The 20,909-nt window shown below is 42.4% G+C and overlaps 2 protein-coding genes across 11 annotated transcripts in view; one reads left to right on the forward strand and one right to left on the reverse strand.

The window, feature by feature from the left end:
* The window catches only part of LOC126419883 (trichoplein keratin filament-binding protein), a 791,911-nt gene that overhangs the window by 581,943 nt on the left and 189,059 nt on the right, over window positions 1-20,909 (reverse strand). The gene's annotated exons all lie outside the window — the stretch shown is intronic.
* LOC126419882 (protein piccolo-like) overlaps window positions 1-20,909 on the forward strand; it is a 225,270-nt gene that overhangs the window by 48,325 nt on the left and 156,036 nt on the right. For 3 of the 4 annotated variants that reach the window (XM_050087133.1, XM_050087134.1, XM_050087132.1), the window contains exon 2: window positions 8,048-8,182. The exons of the other annotated variant lie outside the window; for it this stretch is intronic. In XM_050087133.1, coding sequence (XP_049943090.1) covers window positions 8,181-8,182 — 2 coding nt within the window. In that variant the 5' untranslated portion in view covers window positions 8,048-8,180. The remainder of the gene's footprint in view (window positions 1-8,047; window positions 8,183-20,909) is intronic. 4 annotated transcript variants of the gene reach the window in all.

The following is a 20,909-nucleotide window of genomic DNA, read 5'->3' on the forward strand; positions in this document are numbered from 1 at the left end:
ATCCACATGTCAGAGTTAGAGGAGTTGGATAACCTTCAGGCGCGACAATGTTCGCCGGTAACTTCTCTAGATGTGCATTTTGTAGCCCTCTGCTATTTCTTATACACTCACTATCTTTGGCTGGAAGCATCAGAATACTGCCACGAGGTCATTAATATTTCTAACAATGCACTCGTTTTAAAACAAACTAATAGTATGTTAGCAGGGGATTATCCATCACGTGTGTGAAATCTTATGGGACTTAACAGCTAAGGTCATCAGTCCCTAAGCTTACACACTACTTAACCTAAATTATCCTAAGGACAAACACACACACCCATGCCCGAGGGAGGACTCGAACCTCCGCCGGGACCAGCCGGCGAGCGTTTCCCCTCAGATAGGTACTTGTAGTGTTTGACTTCCACTATGTGTTCCTTACCACTGTTTCTTGTCACTTACTTTCCTGTTAACCAAAATCATCCTTTGCGCTAGAATTAGTGGTCAGAAAAAGAGGCGTTAAAATTTTTTTGAACATAATATTCTGATCATTCAGTTTCTTGAACCGAGACAGGTAAGATTGTTAAGCTGATGGAATATGATTCGGGAGGAGGGGGCTCTGAATTGCCGACTGAGCAATTAGATTTGTTATAGTTTCGCTAAATTGCTTCATGGAAATGACAGGATGGCTCCTCTCAAGCATCTCTGTGCTTCTGCTGACCTTTGCAGAACCGGAAACAAAACATTAAGCTTCGTTATTTCATCTATACGGTGCAAAGTCGTCCTGTCACTCGACCCTGTTGCAAAACTTATTAAACGTAGCAAAAAGTTCCGAACTCTGCAATAATTTGTGCACCAAAATGAAATTCACTAAGAGGTTTTGCTAACTGAAAGTGTCGGCGCGAGTACCATTCCGTCTCATAATTTTACTCCGTTGGACTACTTATTTTCAAGGGCGCTCTGTAACGGGTTAAATGAAGGTAAAGAATGAAACTACTATTAGGAATTCACGTTTCGCCGATATCGTCGTGGCATTTAACTTTGTTGATTCAGGGAGGGAGGGAACCATGTCCTATCATTGTTGAAGGACTAATATGGTATTCGCTAAAGTGATTTAGGGAAACCACGGCGTACCTAAGTCAGGCCTGCTTGGCGTGTAGTGTTGGGCCATGGTTCTGGGTGAGACACGAGTTTATGCCAAGATGGAGTAATACGACCGTTCTGCCACATCTAGTGGCAGCTAGATGCAATAGCAAATATATGGTAACTGTAATCTACCACCAAACACTGAAAATTAGTTAAAAAAGCAGAGTGCATATTGAAGTTTGTTCAATATCAGAATCTAATCGATGTTTAGTATTAAACTTATAACAAAACAATGGAAAGTTTAGAAATATCTTCATGTATATAAAACATCTGACACAAAATCTGATGAAAGAAGAGCGCGAATATATTAATTACAGTTACTACCGATTATCAGACAGAATTTCAATTTTTAATTGCGAAACGTGTGGTAAACTTTTAATTGCTAATGTGTGCTAGGAGATGCTCAAGAATATAAAATTTATATTCAGTCAGTTCATCTCGACATGTCGGTAGTAACTTAAAAACGGTACAAGCCAATCAGCACTACAGTATAAGCAACAAACAATTAGTTTCTAGAATGAAATTTTCACTCTACACCGGAGTGTGCGCTGATATGAAACTTCCCGGCAGATTAAAACTGTGCCGGACCGAGACTCGAACTCGGGACCTTTGCCTTTCGCGGGCAAGTGCTCTACCAACTGAGCTACCCAAGCACGACTCACACCCCGTCCTCACAGCTTTACTTCTGGCAGTACCTCGTCTCCTACCTTCCAAACTTTACAGAAGCTCTCCTGCGAACCTTGCAGAACTAGCACTCCTGAAAAAAAACGATATTGCGGAGACATGACTTAGCCACAGCCTGGGGGATGTGTCCAGAATCAGATTTTCACTCTACAGCGGAGTGTGCGCTGATATGAAACTTTGGAAGGTAGGAGACGAGGTACTGGCAGAAGTAAAGCTGTGAGGACGGGGCGTGAGTCGTGCTTGGGTAGCTCAGTTGGTAGAGCACTTGCCCGAGAAAGGGAAAGGTCCCGAGATCTGCCAGGAAGTTTCAAACAATTAGTTTTCTGATTTTGTCTTTATCTTGTCGGCTTTTTTAGAATGTGTGTCATGCTCCTTCTGCTTTTACCAAACAACTCTAACCATCAGCGCCAAACCGTTACCCACAAAAATTGAAAACCTGAGATGTGGAAGGATGAAGATCGGAATTCGTATAGTCGACACGACTGCCTCAAATACGAGGGTTGCCCAGAAAGTAATGCATTGTATTTTTTTCTCAGCCGAAGACAGTGCTACGAATGCGAAACGTTACTATGTTTTATTTGAAGTCTCCTGAGTGAGCATGCCACGATTCCGTCTCTTCCGACAGATAGCGTAGCTGCAGGACAGTTTCAAAACGACGTATGTAGGTGACGTACGTTACAAGCAACGTCGCTTCATTGAATTTCTCACCGCAGAGTAAGAAACTGTGTGGAATATTCGTAAACGCTTGTGCAAAGTCTGTCGTGCATCTGCTGTCGACAGAAGTACAGTTAGTCGCTGGGCACGGCAGTTGAGGTCATCAGAAGGCGGTTCGGCGGAGCTCCACGATTTGCAGCCGTCGGGGAGACCATCCACGGCTGTCACGCCTAACATATTGCAGCGAGCTGGCGTTATTCGCGAGGTGACATTCATTGAGACTCGGCAGTTTGCGCTGCGTTTGACAGTCAGCAAAGGAAGTGCGGGTGCAATTATCCGCACTCTTGGATATTCAAGGATTGGCACCGACAAGGGCTAAACGCCTGTGTTTCGCGCTGGAGGAAGCCCATAGAACAGGATGGAGATGAAGTGGAAAAAAAGGTGTGTAGATAAAACACCATTCTTTCGTGTGTGTTATCCTCATCATGTTCAATACAGAATTGCTGAAGGAAAAAAATGCAGTGCATTACTTTCTGGGCAACCCTAGTACAACAGAATAGCGGAAACTTATCCGTTAACTATCTCATGTCAGTCATTATAAATTTTAATGTAGTGTCTGATGATACTGAAAGGTTGCAGCAAGATCTTGTTTAAAAACGCGGGAACGCAAATACAAATCCCAGGAAGCGAGTCCATAAATAAACGTCGTAAGTAGAACGGTTATTTAGGGCAGCTGGTGACAAATATTTCAACAGAATGGAGGTATCAATTGAGGAGCTACAGCTGCTGGAAATCAGCAGTCAACATACGTAACGTTGTATGAGCACAGGGTAAAAAGAGAAGCAGTGAAAAATACCGACAAAAGGTTAATGAAATGTTTCCAGATGTTGCGAGAGCTCCCCTATAAATATCCAAGTATCATCTTCGTCCGATTTATTGCCACAGACATCAAGACACAACCTCTTCTCTCTATAATTCGCTCGTTACCAAATTCACCACCAAGATAACTTCCAATTTCTGAAACCAAAAAATGCAAATTGCCTGTTTCCTCTGCTGTAGTACGCTCTGCGGTTACAAAATTAATAGCGGCAATGATAATGGATTGCAACAACAGACAGAATCAACCGAGTTTTATACGTATTCGGGGCTTCCCGAACTACCACCAATAAAGGATGCGAAGGAGGTTTTGTATTTAAATTCAATATCCGTAACAATAACAACAGCCAATAGCGCGTGAAACCGTGGGCAGTCTGGTACCAACCAAGTCGCAAAGGCAATAACGGGTGAAACATTGTCAACTTAAGACAGCAAAGAGATCTTTCGCGCACGTAGTGTAGGTTATGGGGGTTGACTGACAGAAGGTTACCGTCAAGCAGTCTACTACAGCCCCAACACTGGATCATTACACACGTCTGTTACAATTATGGGGACAGGGTCAAGAATTAACATAGCTAGCTGTTATAAGACTTTGTATACTCTTTAATCACAGTCAGACAAATAGATTAACTAAAGATGCAAAAAACCTCGGAACAAAAGAACATGAGGTGACAAACGAACTGAACAAGGACAAATAGTACAATAATAAATATCAATACGTGTAAAATGGGATTTACGAACTCTAGTTTTATTAAATATTATAATTAACAAAATATTTAAAAAGTAAAATTATTACAAAACTACTTGTAATTAAAGAGCAAGATTAATATCCTTGCACATGTAGTTGACATTGTTCTATTAGCTAAAAATGAAAATAAGTTGAGTTCTCACAAGACAATAAAACCTACGAAAGGCACGGGGTTCAGACGGGTACCGATAAAACATGTGCTCGCGATTCAGTATGTAGGGAGATTAAAAATATTCCTACAGGAGGTAGTACATGTAAAATATAGAAGAAAAGTTCATGTAATTATATATCCGGAAACCAATACCTGTCGATACATTGACAGGTTTGCTTGTGATTAGTAACGTGTAGCATTTGCAGAGGAGGTAGGATTCACAAGAGGTAAATTACAACGGCAGTACATATGGGCAGATGCGAATTCTCCAGCAATTATGGAGGTGCTGCATCAGGATGGATTTCAGTAATTGTTGATGACAGGCTCATAGAGCCACACACTTTACCAAACAGATTGAGAGGTTCTGTGTCTCACGGGTCCACGCCATTTTCTGCGACAGCACCTAACCGCAACGTTTAAGTGGGCGCCGGACTGGTCAAGGAGCATAGCCTCCCCGTTCACCGCACTTGAATCCGTTGGATTTCTATGGTGATATTTAATGGCATCTGTCTGTCCAAGCCATCGACAGGAAATTTATATTTAATTTCAAACATTTCAGCAACGGTTACATTATCACGTAAGGCATGGTCCCAGAAAGGCGCCTAGCAAATCCGCAGTGAGAAATAATAAACAAATGCGGATGATGTGCAGCTCGTTTCTGAGAACTTATTTGAAAATGCATCCTCCCCGTGTATAACCACACTGTCTTCAGTGTGAAATAATATTTGGCAATTATTTAACTACAACAGGAAACGGATCGTACTGATAGGACCCGAAGTGTTATCATCCGAAGAGCTTCACACGATCGCTCTTGTAATGTACCTGCAGACGCCACCCACGCTACACATAGTGAGCTATACTCTGTCAGATATATTTGAAGATGTGCCAGGTGAAAGATAACATCCTTTTGTCGAGACCGTAATAATCACTCTCACTTTCCAGTTCTATAAACGGCTGCTGTACACATCACCTTTCTTCTTTATTCCTAAACATCTCCCTCCCCCCCCCCCCCCTCTCCTCCTTCACACCTCATTTTTAAATAATTTACAATCAAATGCAATCTAGAAAAATTGTGTTTAAAGTTAATGAATATATAACGGTATCCGAAACTACTGTGAGATTCCTTCAAAGGCACTCAGGGTAGAAGCTGAAGAAGACTGTGTGTGTGTGTGTGTGTGTGTGTGTGTGTGTGTGTGTTTTGACGTAAAGGAGAGAAATTCTTCCACTAATTAGTTCTATTCCCTAAATTGTTCAACAAGAAATGCTTCGCCAGTTTTAAGAATGAACACGTACACAAGAGATAGTACTGACCAGTGAATTATATCCCATGATTGGCAAAGGAAAGCTACAAAGTGAAGTAAAACTGTATTATAGGTATGACAGTCATGAATGTTGCGAATCAGCTGAGCTGCTGAGATTTATCCTGGAAAAAATCTAACCAAAGTTCCTACAGAAAATTGGAATAGAGATCAACATGACCATCATTTCCGCCTTTTTTTATTGGTCATGAAAACAACAGATTGCATGTTGTGCCACCATACAGTGAGACCTTCAGAGGTGGTGGTCCAGACTGGTGTACACACTGGTACCTCAAATACCCAGTAGCACGTCCTCTTGCATTGATGCATGCCTGCATTCGTCGAGGCATACTATCCACAAGTTCATCAAGGCACTGTTGGTCCAGATTGACCCACTCCTCAACAGCGATTCGGCGTAGATCCCTCAGAGTGGTTGGTGGGTCACGTTGACCATAAACAGCTCTTTTCAATCTATCCCAGACATGTTTGACAGCCGGCCGGACTGGCCGAGCGGTTCTAAGCATACAGTCTGGAACCGCACGACCGCTACGGTCGCAGGTTCGAATCCTGCCTCGGGCATGGATGTGCGTGATGTCCTTAGATTAGTTAGGTTTAAGTAGTTCTAGGGGACTGATGACCTCAGAAGTTAAGTCCCACAGTGCTCAGAGCCATTTTTTTGAACATGTTTGACAGGGTTCATGTCTGGAGAACATGCTGGCCACTCTAGTCGAGCGATGTCGTTATCCTGAAGGAAGTCATTCACAAGATGTGCACGATGGGGACGCGAATTGTCGTCCATGAAGACGCATATCTCGCCAAAATGCCGCCGATACTGTTGCACTATCGGTCGGAGGATGGCATTCACATATCGTACAGCCGTTACGGCGCTTTTCATGACCCCCAGCGGTGTACGTCGGCACCCCTGAACAGCAGGGAACCTCCACCTTGCTGCACTCGCTGGACTGTGTGCCTAAGTCGTTCAGCCTCATCGGGTTGCCTCCAAACACGTCACTCACGACTGTCTGGTTGTAGCCATAAGCAACACTCATCGGTGAAGAGAACGTGATGCCAATACTGAGCAGTCCATTCGACACGTTGTTGGGCCCGTCTGTACCCGCGCTGTATGGTGTCGTGGTTGCAAAGATAGATCTCGTCATGGACGTCGGGTGTGAAATTGCGCATCATGTAGCCTGTTGCGCACAGTTTGAGTCTTAACACGACGTCCTGAGGCTGCATGAAAAACATTATTCATCATGGTGGCGTTTCTGTCAGGGTTCCTCCGAACCGTAATCCGTAGGTAGCAGCCATCCACTGCCCTTGGGTGGCCTGAGCGAGGCATGGCATGTCTTCGACAGTTCCTGTCTCCTTTATGTCCGAACAACATCGCTTTGGTTCACTCCGAGACGCCTGGACACTTCCCTTGTTGAGAGCCCTTCCTGGCATAAAGCAACAATGCGGATGCGATCGAACCGCGTCTAGGCATGGTTGAACTACAGACAACACGAGCCGTGTACCTCCTTCCTGGTGGAGTGACTGGAACTAATCGGATGCCGGACCCCCTCTGTCTAATAGTGATACAATATCGACAGTCAACGTCTATCATCAGGAGTTCTGGGAAACTTTTTGTTATGTGTGTACTTTGACTGCATTACCGTGTGACAGGAGATTCCAAAGTTTCCCTCTGAGGGAATACTTTGAGAATCCTGCTACTCTGATGAAACACAATGTTTATTTTGAGCGTTAGCAAAATCTTTAAAGGGTGAGAAAAACTTTTTGTTTCAGTGATCACTTTAGTTTTAAATGATAACTAACAATACTGTTACAGAAATCATTACAAAAATTAGTATCGTCAAAGTGTCGGGAAAAAAATCCATGTTGTTAATACATTCTGCCGGAGCACTTACTCCGCAGAACAGTTTGGGAAACCTTGCTAAATGAAAAAGAAAGTAAATACGTTATTCTCTGCCTTCAACTAGTTGAATCAACGCCAGAGCGCGCCAGCGGCAAGGAAGGAGCTTAACCTGTTTCTTTTGCCAACAGAGGGCACTACTGGCTGGTGCTGGGCGTCTCAGTACTTCTTTCAGTGGATCGCGACGCGCTCTTCAGTCTGCGGACGCAACTGCTTTCAGTTGCTTTGATGCCGCAATACTTCTTCCACTATCTCATTCCTGCCGAAGCAGATTTACATCCTTTACCCGTTCAATATTACAAAAAAAATATATTTTTTTTCCACGTACTGGTCTTGGAAAGTGTACAAATGACTTTAGTAAATCATTTGGTTTCTTTTCAAGCGTAAACTCACGACATTGAAGATGTATTATTAGTTGTAACTGTCACAATGAAAACCGGAGTAACTAAATGTAGCTCCTTTTTTTTTCCAAAACTTAGCTGGACCTATAATTTGACAAATAAATTCCTACTGCAGAAGTACTCACGTGCTGTAATTTTATCTGCATACTTAGCTTTAATTAACTAATTTTGGTTGTAGTTGACTAACAATGGTGTTGCAGACAGAAACGTGAGAACGATACTCAAGATCGAAGCGGACGAAGACGAGGACGGGAAGAGAAGAGGAACTACAAGGAAGGCGTGGACAGGCCCTGTTGCTTCGCTTTTAGTTGCTTGACTGTATTACCTGAAACCAAATATGTAAGTTTCGCAATAGCACGCTTAGTAACAATATAACTTAACATGCTAATAAAGCTTTTACCTCTACATAACTGTCCAGTTGGTGCTTAACATGTGATTAATTGCACTAAACCTTTTTTAAGTGTCTTGATATTAAATTAAAACTGACATGTCAATAGCATAATTCTTCCATAATTATTAGGGCAAAAATAACTACACCTGAAACTTTATTGTCTGAGATCTGACAGCGGAAAATAAGGATCACAGCCCTTCAATTTAACGCCGCAGCTCGCCATTGCTACACCACGAAATAGATCAAACCAATATTCTGAAGACGGAAAACAGTTACCATGGAACCCAAAAAGCACAAAACTGCATTGCCGAAATCAGCACTGAGAAACGCCTGATGCATATTTGAATCGCAGATCTAACCAGCTGACAAGACGGGACAAATTGTTTTGTGATCGTCGCGATTAACACACGAACCTCACAATCTGCATTCACCCATAAGTGGTCTAATGAAGAAAACGATGTGTGGAAAAAAAGCGGATGATTAAAAAAGCAACTTTACGGGCTTCCCGGTAACAGCATTTAAGCAAGAATCATTTTTTCACTAAGCTTTGCAATATTTACATAGCAAATAGCTGTACATAATATAGGTTAAAAAGTTTCACTTGCTGAGCAACGTCGCGACACGAATTTTTTCTCTTTTTCTTTACGCCATTCTTATTCAGCCGCTATCTGCTCCCCTTTCTACTATAAAATTACGAAGTACTGGACGCAGTTATATATTTTTTTTTTATATTTTGACTAAAGTTCAGTCTTGATCACGTCATGTATGTTTTAATGATACAGGTGACCGGTTTCGGTTCTTTCTACAAAACCATCATCAGACCCGAATCAGTTGACTGCGTAGCAGCGAGGAGAGCTCCGCCTACCATCATAAAGGAGCCAGGGTCTGATGATGGTTTTGTAGAAAGAACCGAAACCGGTCACCTGTATCATTAAAACATACATGACGTGATCAAGACTGAACTTTAGTCAAAATATAACAATTTATTGATCACTGCTGTCCAAAAATGTTTACCAAAATTGTACTGGACGCAGTAACTTACATACAATAGCCGCCTTCTAATCGTACTTTTTACTATCCGTACGCATCCATTCTGCACACATCTACTTTTCCCTTACACCTTTTCCACACTGTTCACGTTCACTTCTGTCTATGACCTGCCACAAACGAGCAGTTTCAGAAACTGATTCTTCTTACAAGGAGGCGACTATGATCAATAGGCGTATTTCGCTGAAGAAATCTTCCATCGCTTTTTATGTTCCATGAGATTGTTTCACAGAGAACACTTTTTTTTTTACTCTATCTTTCCGATTTTGGAAGCAGCGTAATCATTTCAAACGCACCTCATTAAGCCAACATTTCGTATGTTTATAATCAAGTCTAATTATGTTCTCAGCAGCCTCTCCCGCTCCCCCCAATTTTATTTCATATTTTATATTCAAGTCTTCCTTCTTTAAGCGAACTGAGAAGTGTCGTTTTCAAGTACCTGCACACTGGTATCCTTTGTCTTTGAACTTGGATTATTGCTCTTAAGCATTTTTTCGCTTTCTTCAGCGATCACAAAAATAGTAACATGAAAGAAAAAGAGTAATAATCAGCAATAAGGCTTTATACATGTGCACCATATTATTTTCTTTTCCTGTTTCTATTATGTCCTTACATCGCCGTCATACTGTCTGGCAAATTCCACGAACCACTTGTGCGAACTCATATTCTTAACTTGCTTCTCAAGTACACTCTCACATTTTATTTCACTCGTGGCTGAAAGAAGGAAAGATTATAAATCGCTTCTGACTGATCTTTCCAAATGCTGTCTGAATATTGCGGCCCTCACCTAAGCAGGCAATCTGAGGATGCTACAAAATGGCATCAGTTGAAAGGAATGTACAGTTTATATTACTTCAGATATTTTAATTCAGACACTGAGATTTCCACTACGGAGGAACGTAAGTTGCTTACTGAAGCATCTCTACAATGGATACTTTTATCATTATTTATCAACCAGCTACTTTTGTGGAGGATGTACATATAAATCCTTCAAACATGGTGACAATGAGACGTCTCAATCTTATTTCTTAGGAAGTTCCTAGTACAGGCAAATATCACGCCATTTCCTAGCTTCCGTCCAAGAGCCATGTAATAAATGTATCGTGCAGATGATTGTGGGGAGTCTGTTCCGTGTGATAGCATGATGGTGTCGTTATGTATCATTACCAAAGAGAAGCAAAGACGTAGTGATGTTCTGTTCCAAACCACACCGTAAAAGATTAGGTAGACAGTTCATTTCGTAAATCGTGAGCGGATCGAGGAGGATGTCGAACACGTCAGAAATTAATAAAGCCAAATTTACAGAACATTATTTATACGCTGATGTTCCTTCCACAGACTAAGTGAGGAGGTCTTCAAAGATGTGCAAGAAGTAAAAACAGAATTATACCTTTCTTCAATTACATAACTATACAGCTTCCCACAAACTCTTTTTCAGTAGGATCAAATGGGTCGCCAAATCTAAGGACCCCTCTAGAAAGACTTATCATCCTCGACAGAGTCATGTCTTTATTCTGTGAGACAATCTGTCGAGGTATATCGTTTTACCCACTGTGGACATCCAGGAACGGGAGACAGTTTCTCTTTTCAACCTCCATGGCCGAATTTTATCTTTTTATAAATGTTATTTAGGTGGTCGAGAAATTCGCCTGGAGCATCCCTTTCCATGTTGCCAACGTACACTGAGGTGACAAACGTCATGGGATACCTCCTAATAGGTGTCGGACCTCTTTTTCTCCGGCGTAGTGCTGCAACTCGACGTAGCACGGACTCTACAAGTCGTTTGAAGCCCCTGCAGAAACGTTGAGACATGCTGCCTCTATGGCTGTCCGTAATTGGGAAAGTGTTGCCGACGCAGGATTTTGTGCACGAACTGATCTCCTGATTATACCCCATAAATGTTCGATGGGATTCATGTCGGGCGATCTGTGAGGTCAAATCTTTTGCTCGAACTGTCCAGAATGTTCTTCAAACCAATCCCGAACAACTGTGGCCCGGTGACATGGCGCATTGCCATCCATAAAAAGCCATAGTTGTTTGGGAGCACGAAGTCCATGAATGGCTGCAAATGGTCGTGAAGTAGCCGAATTTAACCATGTCCAGTTAAAGACCGGTTCAAGTGGACCAGAGGACCCAGTCCATTCCGTCTAAACACAGACCACGCCAGTGCGGAGCCACCACCAGCTTGCACAGTGCCTTGTTGACAACTTCGGTCCGTGGGCTCATAGGGTCTGCGCAACACTTGAACCCCACCAGCAGCTGTTACCAACTGAAATTGGGACTCACGTGACCAGGCGACTGTATTGCAGTCGATATGGTCACGAGCCCAGGAGAGGCGATGTCGCGCTATTAACGAAGGCACTGGCGTCGGTTGTCGCCAAATTCCGCCGCACTGTCCGAACGGATACGGTCGTCGTACGTCCCACATTGATTTCTGTAGTTATTTCACGCAGTGTTGCATGTCTGTTAGCACTGACGACTATGCGCAAACGTCGCTGCTCTCAGTCCGTAAGAGGTGGTCATCTACCACTCCGTTGTACGTGGCGAGAGGTAATGCTTTACATTTGGTATTCTCAGCGAACTCTTGACACTGTGAAGTTCGGAATACTGAATTCCAAATGGAATGTCGGATGCGTGTAGCTCCAACTACTATTCCGCATTCATAGTCTGTTAATTACAGTCGTGCGATCATTATCACATCGGAAACATTTTCACATGACTCACCTGAGAAGAAACGACAGCTCCGCCAACGCACTGCCCTTTTACACCTTGTGTACGCGATACTAACGCCGTCTGTGGATGTGCATATCGCTACTCCATGACCTTGTCACCTCGCTGTATGTGTAGAAGTGGCTCGGTGGGCATCATGCGACCCTTGCCAGTGGATTTCTTTTCTTTTTTCTTTCTTCTCAAATTCCTTCAGGAAGACGTTCGCCACATCAGGTGACAGTAAAAGCTTAACATACGATGATCAAAAAAACTGCTCCAGTAAGCACTGTGTTTCTTGGAGAGGAACTTTGTTGTACGGCGATCCACTTCTCAACTCACCAATATGTCGCCTGGTTGCAGATTTACTGTTCGTAAGATATACACGACCCATGTTGTTTTTTCTTTTTCTTTTTTGCGGCCAGCCACGTGAGCACTTAGCACGGTTGGCAGATGTTTAGCCAAACCGTGTATCAGTGACTAGCGACTCTAATTATAGGCAGAAATGTATATCCCTTAGGAGTAGAATGGATGCATTCCGAAACATTATTGCCACACTGCGGTCTGACGGGACAAGAGTTACGAGAAAATATTGCACAGACACGTCATCAGTAGAAAACTCTGTGTGGTAGTTCACCGCAAAAGGAAGATAATCCAAATTTTCTGAAAGTTAATAGACAGTATGGTTGTTCATTTCTCAACAGGCAAGGAAAAATCATAGAATTCATTCCCTCAGCCATATTTTACTTTATTTGCATTTTATTTTTCTGTAAAATTAAAAGTGTCGAAGACTGAATGCTATGGTTGATTTAGGTATTAAGTTGTTGGTCACATTTACAGATTAAAGCGACCTTGTTTCAGGATAAGAAATATATGGTTAAAATGAAACGTAGCCGTACTTTCCCTCATGACGTACGAAAATTGCCACTAGATAAGACTATGGACAAAGTGTACAACACAATATTGGGACCATCGGCGATTAAAACGTGTACGGAAAAGTTGATGCCACAGGCATATCAAAACATTACGGTACAGTTTAAACGAAACAAATACAAAACTTCTTGCAAAACGGGTAGCATATTCTTTTGAGTGCTGGCTAAAGGCAAATGTGAAAAGGTATTTTTCAGCAGCGGTTTCAAAATGATCCAACTGACGTACTACGTCAATGACTTGCTGAGTGTTAGACACTTAACGGAAGAAACGAAACAGCAACCTGAAGAGTGGGCTGATGCTGGTAGCCTTGCACACAAAGGCGAGGTCTACTTCTTCTATTGGAGAGGTTACTGCCAATGTTTTGCGCTATCTTTTCTTAGTGATTACCTGGAAAATCATAAAACAATAACTGACGAAAACAAGTAACTGTACCAAATGGACGAAAAAATACGCGATTATAAAAGAAACAAAGAAGTAGTAATCAGAAATATGTTCCTCCCCGAAATTATGCAATGACGGTGAGAAAACAGAGCTTTGAAGTATCGATGTCTCAGACAGATCACCTGTTACATATATTTGGCATCCTCTAACGCCTATCTCGTTTCCCCAAATACATTTAACACTGACACATGATGAGAAATCGCTGATGAAAGTGGCTTAGTTTTGCGATTTTTAGTGAGCATTTATGTGACGGCTCCCAAACCCAAGGTCCTCGGCGGTACTTTTGGGGCAGTCACCACAAATTGTATAAAGCGTGGGTAGTGACCAGGATGTAGCTATTTCTGTTGGCCGAAAAATAATTAATGACAAGAATTGCGCCAGCCAGCTAGAATGAAGAGATGACTTATCGTTATTTCTGACGAAACGTGCACCAGCAATAGAAGTCCAAGTAATATCCGAGAGTAATCCGTGTACTGAGCCTAGTCGAATACAATAGCAAATATCACGCTGCAATGGCTCCGCGATAAACTCCACGAAAGGCTAGCAATAGACAATCGACAATAGACTGTCCGTCTCGGGGCCAGCGCTCCTCCTTACATGCAAAAGGCAGAGGGCAGAGGGCGCTGCGGACCCGAGCTCAGCCATGGCGCGTGGCGCGACCTCTTCCGTCGGCGGTAACGCCCTGAGACGCCGACGGCCGCGACAGGGACTGTGGCCAGCGATGTCACGGTCAGGGCGCGAGTTGGTTGGTTGGGTCCGTGGACACAACAAGCATAATCTTAACGTAGCAACAAAGAAGCCACAACATCCACCATTTTTTTAAAGTTAACAATTAAGATTTTAAAAATGCATTATTTGCGATTTTAGTACAGAGAACTCCACACGTTGATGTTTGTCACCTTCACGGAGAACTTGCAGTAGCTGAATTTTGTATGGTTTCATGCGTAAACGTCGACGCAACACACGCCACACGGACATCGAGGGCATTTGATCTGTCGAGCTGCACGGCGGACTCGTGAATCTAGGGCGGGTGCGTCAGACACTCCGGGACGGCCTGGCGATTTGACTTCACTCAGACAACCTGTTTCTCGGAATTGTACACGTCATCGTCTAATGCTCTGTGCTGTAGGAGGATCCACACCATACGAAGTACGAAAGTCGCGCTGAAAGTTATTACTGACCTGCACTGCGCAAAATGTAGACACAAAACGCTTTCTGTTGTCCCGACACCATTTTTACTAGAATTGAAGTGGGCGCACACTGCTGAGGCCTAGCGGTAACCATGTAAAACTCGAGAGTACGATCTTTCCAACAGTACGTTGTTCACGCACATATCTCAAATAACATAATAGTTAAGATTTGCAGTGGAGGAAGACTGGTGACTTCAGGTATCTTAAATATCGTTTTATACCTTTTAATTCTTCCAAAATCTCACTCCATGACCAACTAACGGCGACGACTCCGTTTGTACTGTCTCGTACTATAATAACGCAGATAACAGTCTAACTACTGCTGTGAAAGCTTCGTATATACCCTAAAGATACAAGATGTATGCAGCAGACGGAAATAATGTTTGAGGGACTGATTTTATCAAATTGTACACACTTAGCACAAATACCTATTTTATTGTGGATGCATGTGTCGGTTTCTCACAACTAAGATAAAATTCACTGATTTTGGAGGAGAGTATCGCACATTGGCGTACTTGCATACTATATAAACACATTAGTTTACATGATATTTCGAACATAAGGGACATGGCGTATCAGTTGCTGTTTTGATGATTCGGCATAGTTTACGTTGCATCACAGATACACATTCGCAGATTTTAAAGTCATTTCCCTGGAGACGGTGAACAATGTGGTGATGTATCTTCCTCCGTGGTCTGCACAAATCCCACCACAGAACGGAACTATAGTGCATTATTTAAACAAACAACATTCTAGCAACAAAAAGGAACATTCGATATTAAAATGGGTGTTCAAATGGATCAACCGCCTGAACTATTGCAACGGTTTGTGTATATGACTACTGTCTTAGATAACACTAATATTACACATAAGAACCATACTATTGACGATGGGGAAATACATTTTTCTCTCAATCCAGGACTTTGTTCTCCGCAATATGTATATTACCGAATTTAGATTGGCTCGTTTCGAGTATAAAACATGTACGTAGCATTACTGTCGTTCTGCAGTAGGGTATTTGACTGTTTTCTGGAAATCGTCTTAAATGGATAATTATGTCGTTTTATGCTCATAACATGCCTTTTTCCTTCTCGAATTTCAGGATACTTTTATAAAAACAGAAATGAAATTCAAATAATATAAAAGCCCGCTAAAACGCTCCAGTCGAGTAACGTGATGTCTGTGACGTCACTGGCTGGCTCGCTGCTTCTACCATCATAAAGCTAATTCACAGTGTTGCCTTGTTTCGGAATTTACGTTTCGAAAATGGCAAATAATGTGTAGTAAAATTTATCTTTATAGGCAGCTTCTTTGGCACACCACTGTTAGCTTGGTCGGTAGAACACTGGACTGTCGAATAGTGAAAAATGATATGCAGAGGTCCCTGGTATTTTAGCATAAAACAAATAGTCAATCACAGTCAAAAAACTTCATCGCACCTGTTAGAAACAGAGTATTATCGTGTCTTCCTTGGTGTTCACATGTCATTGCATTTGCAATAGCTGTTCATGCAAATTACGTTCAAAAAGATATTTTCTAGATAACGTGACCACACACTTTGTACTTTATTACAAACAATGTTTTTATCTTCATAATGTCTAGCTGGGATCCTTACTGTTTAAACTTTTGCAGTTTCATCATCTTACATAAAGATGAAGTAAGTCTGCTTCAGATACTGACTTTAGTTAACACTTTCAAACAACACCGCCCTTACGTTTATGTTGCCTGCATGTTGCACATGCTTTATTATTCTCCGCATACTGTACCTTATCGTCCTACACCTCGTCGTATTGCGGAAGCATAGCGATATCTTCACTACTAGCAATGCTTTCCAAAAAAGGTAACTGTTTGTAAGCAGAGAAGACGCATTTATCCTTAGTTGTCCATTTCTCAGACTAAGATTAAGCTGAAACTACACACAATACACGCCACCATCGAAACAACTGCTACAATGAGTTCTCGCAAACGTTATTTTCATATTTCGTGTAAAACTTTCAAAAATTTATGGCGCTTACAGGATTCGAACCTGCGTTCTTCTTCTTCACCGTAGTTACAAGCGCTATCTGGTGCGCCACAGACTCCATGCTTCTCGCCAATCGTCAGCTGAGTATCTTGTAGGCGTTTTCCATCATTAAACAATTAAACTGCTTGCAGGAAAAGTACGTAAAACGTAGTAACTACAGCTAGCCCTCTGTAACACACACATAGCTTTGTCTAACAAGGGGAGGCCGCCAATTGTGAAATTCAGATTCGATTCATACCGTGCATAATAAAAGCTCATAGCCAGAGGTGTAATGTGGCGAAGCACCAAGATGCACTTCTCAGCCGTTGTCGAGAAAATCGACAGTCAAAAGAAACTGTTGCGGTGAAATACTCTCTACGGAGCGGTAAGCGCTCGGGTTCATAATCCGAAGGTCGCCGGATCGAATCTCGCGCCATGCAACTTTTTTTTATTACTTGTTTTTTTGTAATTCAAATGTATACACACACACACACACACACACACACACACACACACACACACATATATATATATATATATATATATATATATATGTGTGTGTGTGTGTGTGTGTGGGTGTACATTTGAATTACAAAAAAACCAATAATAAAAAAAGTTGCATGGCGCGAGATTCGATCCGGCGACCTCCGGATTACGAACCCGAGCGCTTACCGCTGCGCCACGACGCTGTAGAAAATTATTAATCGTCGAGAGTATTTCACCGCAACGGTTTCTTTTAACTGTCGATTTTCTCGACAACGGCTGAGAAGTGCATCTTGATGCTTTGCCACATTACACCTCTGGCCATGAGCTTTTATTATGCGCGGTATGAATCGAATCTGAATTTCACAATTGGCGGCCTCCCCTTGTAAGTCCTAGTCTGTCACGTCCCAGAGCGTCAGCCAATAACAGAGCGATTTCGATAACGTGACCAAATCTTGATGTTTAATGATTTTTAAGCTTTAATTTCATAAATATAAGAGATATGTTGTGAGGATATTGGTCGTAAATGCGATAGGAATCTTATAATCACTCCGAATAACAACAATCCTAACCATATTTTTAACATAGGGAAAGGGCCTATTAGTCTGTCTGGGTAATAAGAACACATGTAAGTTTGACTGCTGTAGAAGACCGTCAAGACGGAGAAAGTGTTATAAACTACGCTCTGCCTGCCTACGGTTTTAATTACTTGGCTGTAAACTGTATTTTTATTCCCGGAGTGCGCCCAGCGCTCCCGCTTCTGCCGCCACTGAACAACCACAAGCAGGTGTGCGAACGAGGCAGCTACACACGTAGGGAACTTGGACATCTTGGCGAGAGTACGTCTACTTCCAAGATGCGAATACTGCAACACAGTTTTACGTGCTGGAGTTTGTTAGCAGTTTTCGTATTCAACATCTTATCTTAAATAACTACATTAGACAGTGCCAATACGCGGAGGAGAATAACACACAGGCTTGAAATAGCAGTTTTGTTGTTCATAAAATTATACGCATATCTATTTTACAATATGTAACATACCTGGAACTATGGTTTACAAACATACCCCAGTTAACCAGATTAAAATCTGTTAACCCGAATGTTGGTACGACTTTGTCAATTTCATAACAGAAAGAAAAGAGGTCTACACACATACGTTGAACCAAACACTGAAAGAACTTTCGCTACGGTCGCAGGTTCGCATCCTGCTTCGGGCATGGATTTGTGTGATGTCCTTAGGTTAGTTAGGTTTAAGTAGTTCTAAGTTCTAGGGGACTGATGACCGAAGCAGTTAGGTTTAAATAGTTCTAAGTTCTAGGGGACTGATGACCGAAGCAGTTAAGTCTCATAGTGCTCGGAGCCATTTGAACCACTTGAAAGAACTTTCGCAACTTGTCTACGCAGGTGAGAATATTAGTCTTGGGATAATTTTTTTTTTATAAAAATCTTTTAAATTCGTTGTACAAACAGGTCATAGAGCTGGATGCTACTCCGTGGAAGTAATGAAATACATCAACAGCCAAAAGCGAAAATGATCTTATAAATAAATCGAAATCAGTCTTCAGTTGTGCAACGTCTTGGAATCGCTTTGAGAACTCTTCATGAAATGCTTCAATTATTGAAATGTAGTCAGTCATGTCTGGTCTACAAATGACTGCATTGAGTTCTCGGAAATGTTCTACATCATGAAATTGAAGCTTATTTTGCCATAAGATTAATTTTTATTTGATACATCTATCTTGTCTGCCACATCTGTTACCACATGAGACTCCCCTTGCATTAAGAGACTTAATAAATTCAAATAATTGGTGATGTTGTTGTTGTGGTCTTCAGTCCTGAGACTGGTTTGATGCAGCTCTCCATGCTACTCTATCCTGTGCAAGCTTTTTCATCTCCCAGTACCTACTGCAACCTACATCCTTCTGAATCTGCTTAGCGTATTCATCTCTTGGTCTCCCCCTACGATTTTTACCCTCCACGCTGCCCTCCAATACTAAATTGGTGATCCCTTGATGCCTCAGAACATGTCCTACCAACCGATCCCTTCTTCTGGTCAAGTTGTGCCACAAACTTCTCTTCTCCCCAATCCTATTCAATACTTCCTCATTAGTTATGTGATCTACCCATCTAATCTTCAGCATTCTTCTGTAGCACCACATTTCGAAAGCTTCTATTCTCTTCTTGTCCAAACTATTTATCGTCCATGTTTCACTTCCATACATGGCTACACTCCATACGAATACTTTCAGAAATGACTTCCTGACACTTAAATCAATACTGGATGTTAACAAATTTCTCTTCTTCAGAAACGCTTTCCTTGCCATTGCCAGCCTACATTTTATATCCTCTCTACTTCGACCATCATCAGTTATTTTGCTCCCCAAATAGCAAAACTCCTTTACTACTTTAAGTGCCTCATTTTCTAATCTAATTCCCTCAGCATCACCCGACTTAATTAGACTACATTCCATTATCCTTGTTTTGCTTTTGTTGATGTTCATCTTATATCCTCCTTTCAAGATACTGTCCATTCCATTCAACTGCTCTTCCAAGTCCTTTGCTGTCTCTGACAGAATTACAATGTCATCGGCGAACCTCAAAGTTTTTATTTCTTCTCCATGAATTTTAATACTCCATACGAATGTCAGCCATAAAAGATTTTGTTACTACTCTGCTTATGCTTAACTCATTGATTACTCCAATGGCAGCATGCAGTTCAGCCAGCAATCACCCTCGTTCACCAGAATACAAGAGCATCATATCGTCTTCGTGGCTGATTTTTTAATGACGTTCCACTGAGTGTACTTCCACGTCATAATGGTGTGACAGCATATTAAGCGCTTTGCAGGACCTTCAAACTGTACAAAAGTAGGGCAGTTCCTATTCCAAATCGAATGATGTGGATTCTCTACTTCATCATTTTTTGGAAAAGTCTTTAGACGCCACAGTATTCCTAATGCAAGCAGTCCTAAGTGCTTAGTCTGTGGGAAGAGAATGTCTAGCGGTAGCTGCATCTGGCTACAGCCTTCCTTTTACTTTCCCTGCTCCCCTCTCACCGTCAACCCCCACCGCCGTTGCGTTCGGAGCCCTCGGCAGGAAGCGCTCTTTGGCTACGTCTGTTTAATCTGAGAACGAAAACACCCTAAGGAACCAATGTGTCAAGCACACTTAAACCATTTACCAATAAAAATTTATTTATATACACTCCTGGAAATTGAAATAAGAACACCGTGAATTCATTGTCCCAGGAAGGGGAAACTTTATTGACACATTCCTGGGGTCAGATACATCACATGATCACACTGACAGAACCACAGGCACATAGACACAGGCAACAGAGCATGCACAATGTCGGCACTAGTACAGTGTATATCCACCTTTCGCAGCAATGCAGGCTGCTATTCTCCCATGGAGACGATCGTAGAGATGCTGGATGTAGTCCTGTGGAACGGCTTGCCATGCCATTTCCACCTGGCGCCTCAGTTGGACCAGCGTTCGTGCTGGACGTGCAGACCGTGTGAGACGACGCTTCATCCAGTCCCAAACATGCTCAATGGGGGACAGATACGGAGATCTTGCTGGCCAGGGTAGTTGACTTACACCTTCTAGAGCACGTTGGGTGGCAAGGGATACATGCGGACGTGCATTGTCCTGTTGGAACAGCAAGTTCCCTTGCCGGTCTAGGAATGGTAGAACGATGGGTTCGATGACGGTTTGGATGTACCGTGCACTATTCAGTGTCCCCTCTACGATCACCAGTGGTGTACAGCCAGTGTAGGAGATCGCTCCCCACACCATGATGCCGGGTGTTGGCCCTGTGTGCCTCGGTCGTATGCAGTCCTGATTGTGGCGCTCACCTGCACGGCGCCAAAC

Source organism: Schistocerca serialis, chromosome 9 (genome assembly GCF_023864345.2).
Source record: "Schistocerca serialis cubense isolate TAMUIC-IGC-003099 chromosome 9, iqSchSeri2.2, whole genome shotgun sequence".
Lineage (NCBI taxonomy): Eukaryota > Metazoa > Arthropoda > Insecta > Orthoptera > Acrididae > Schistocerca > Schistocerca serialis.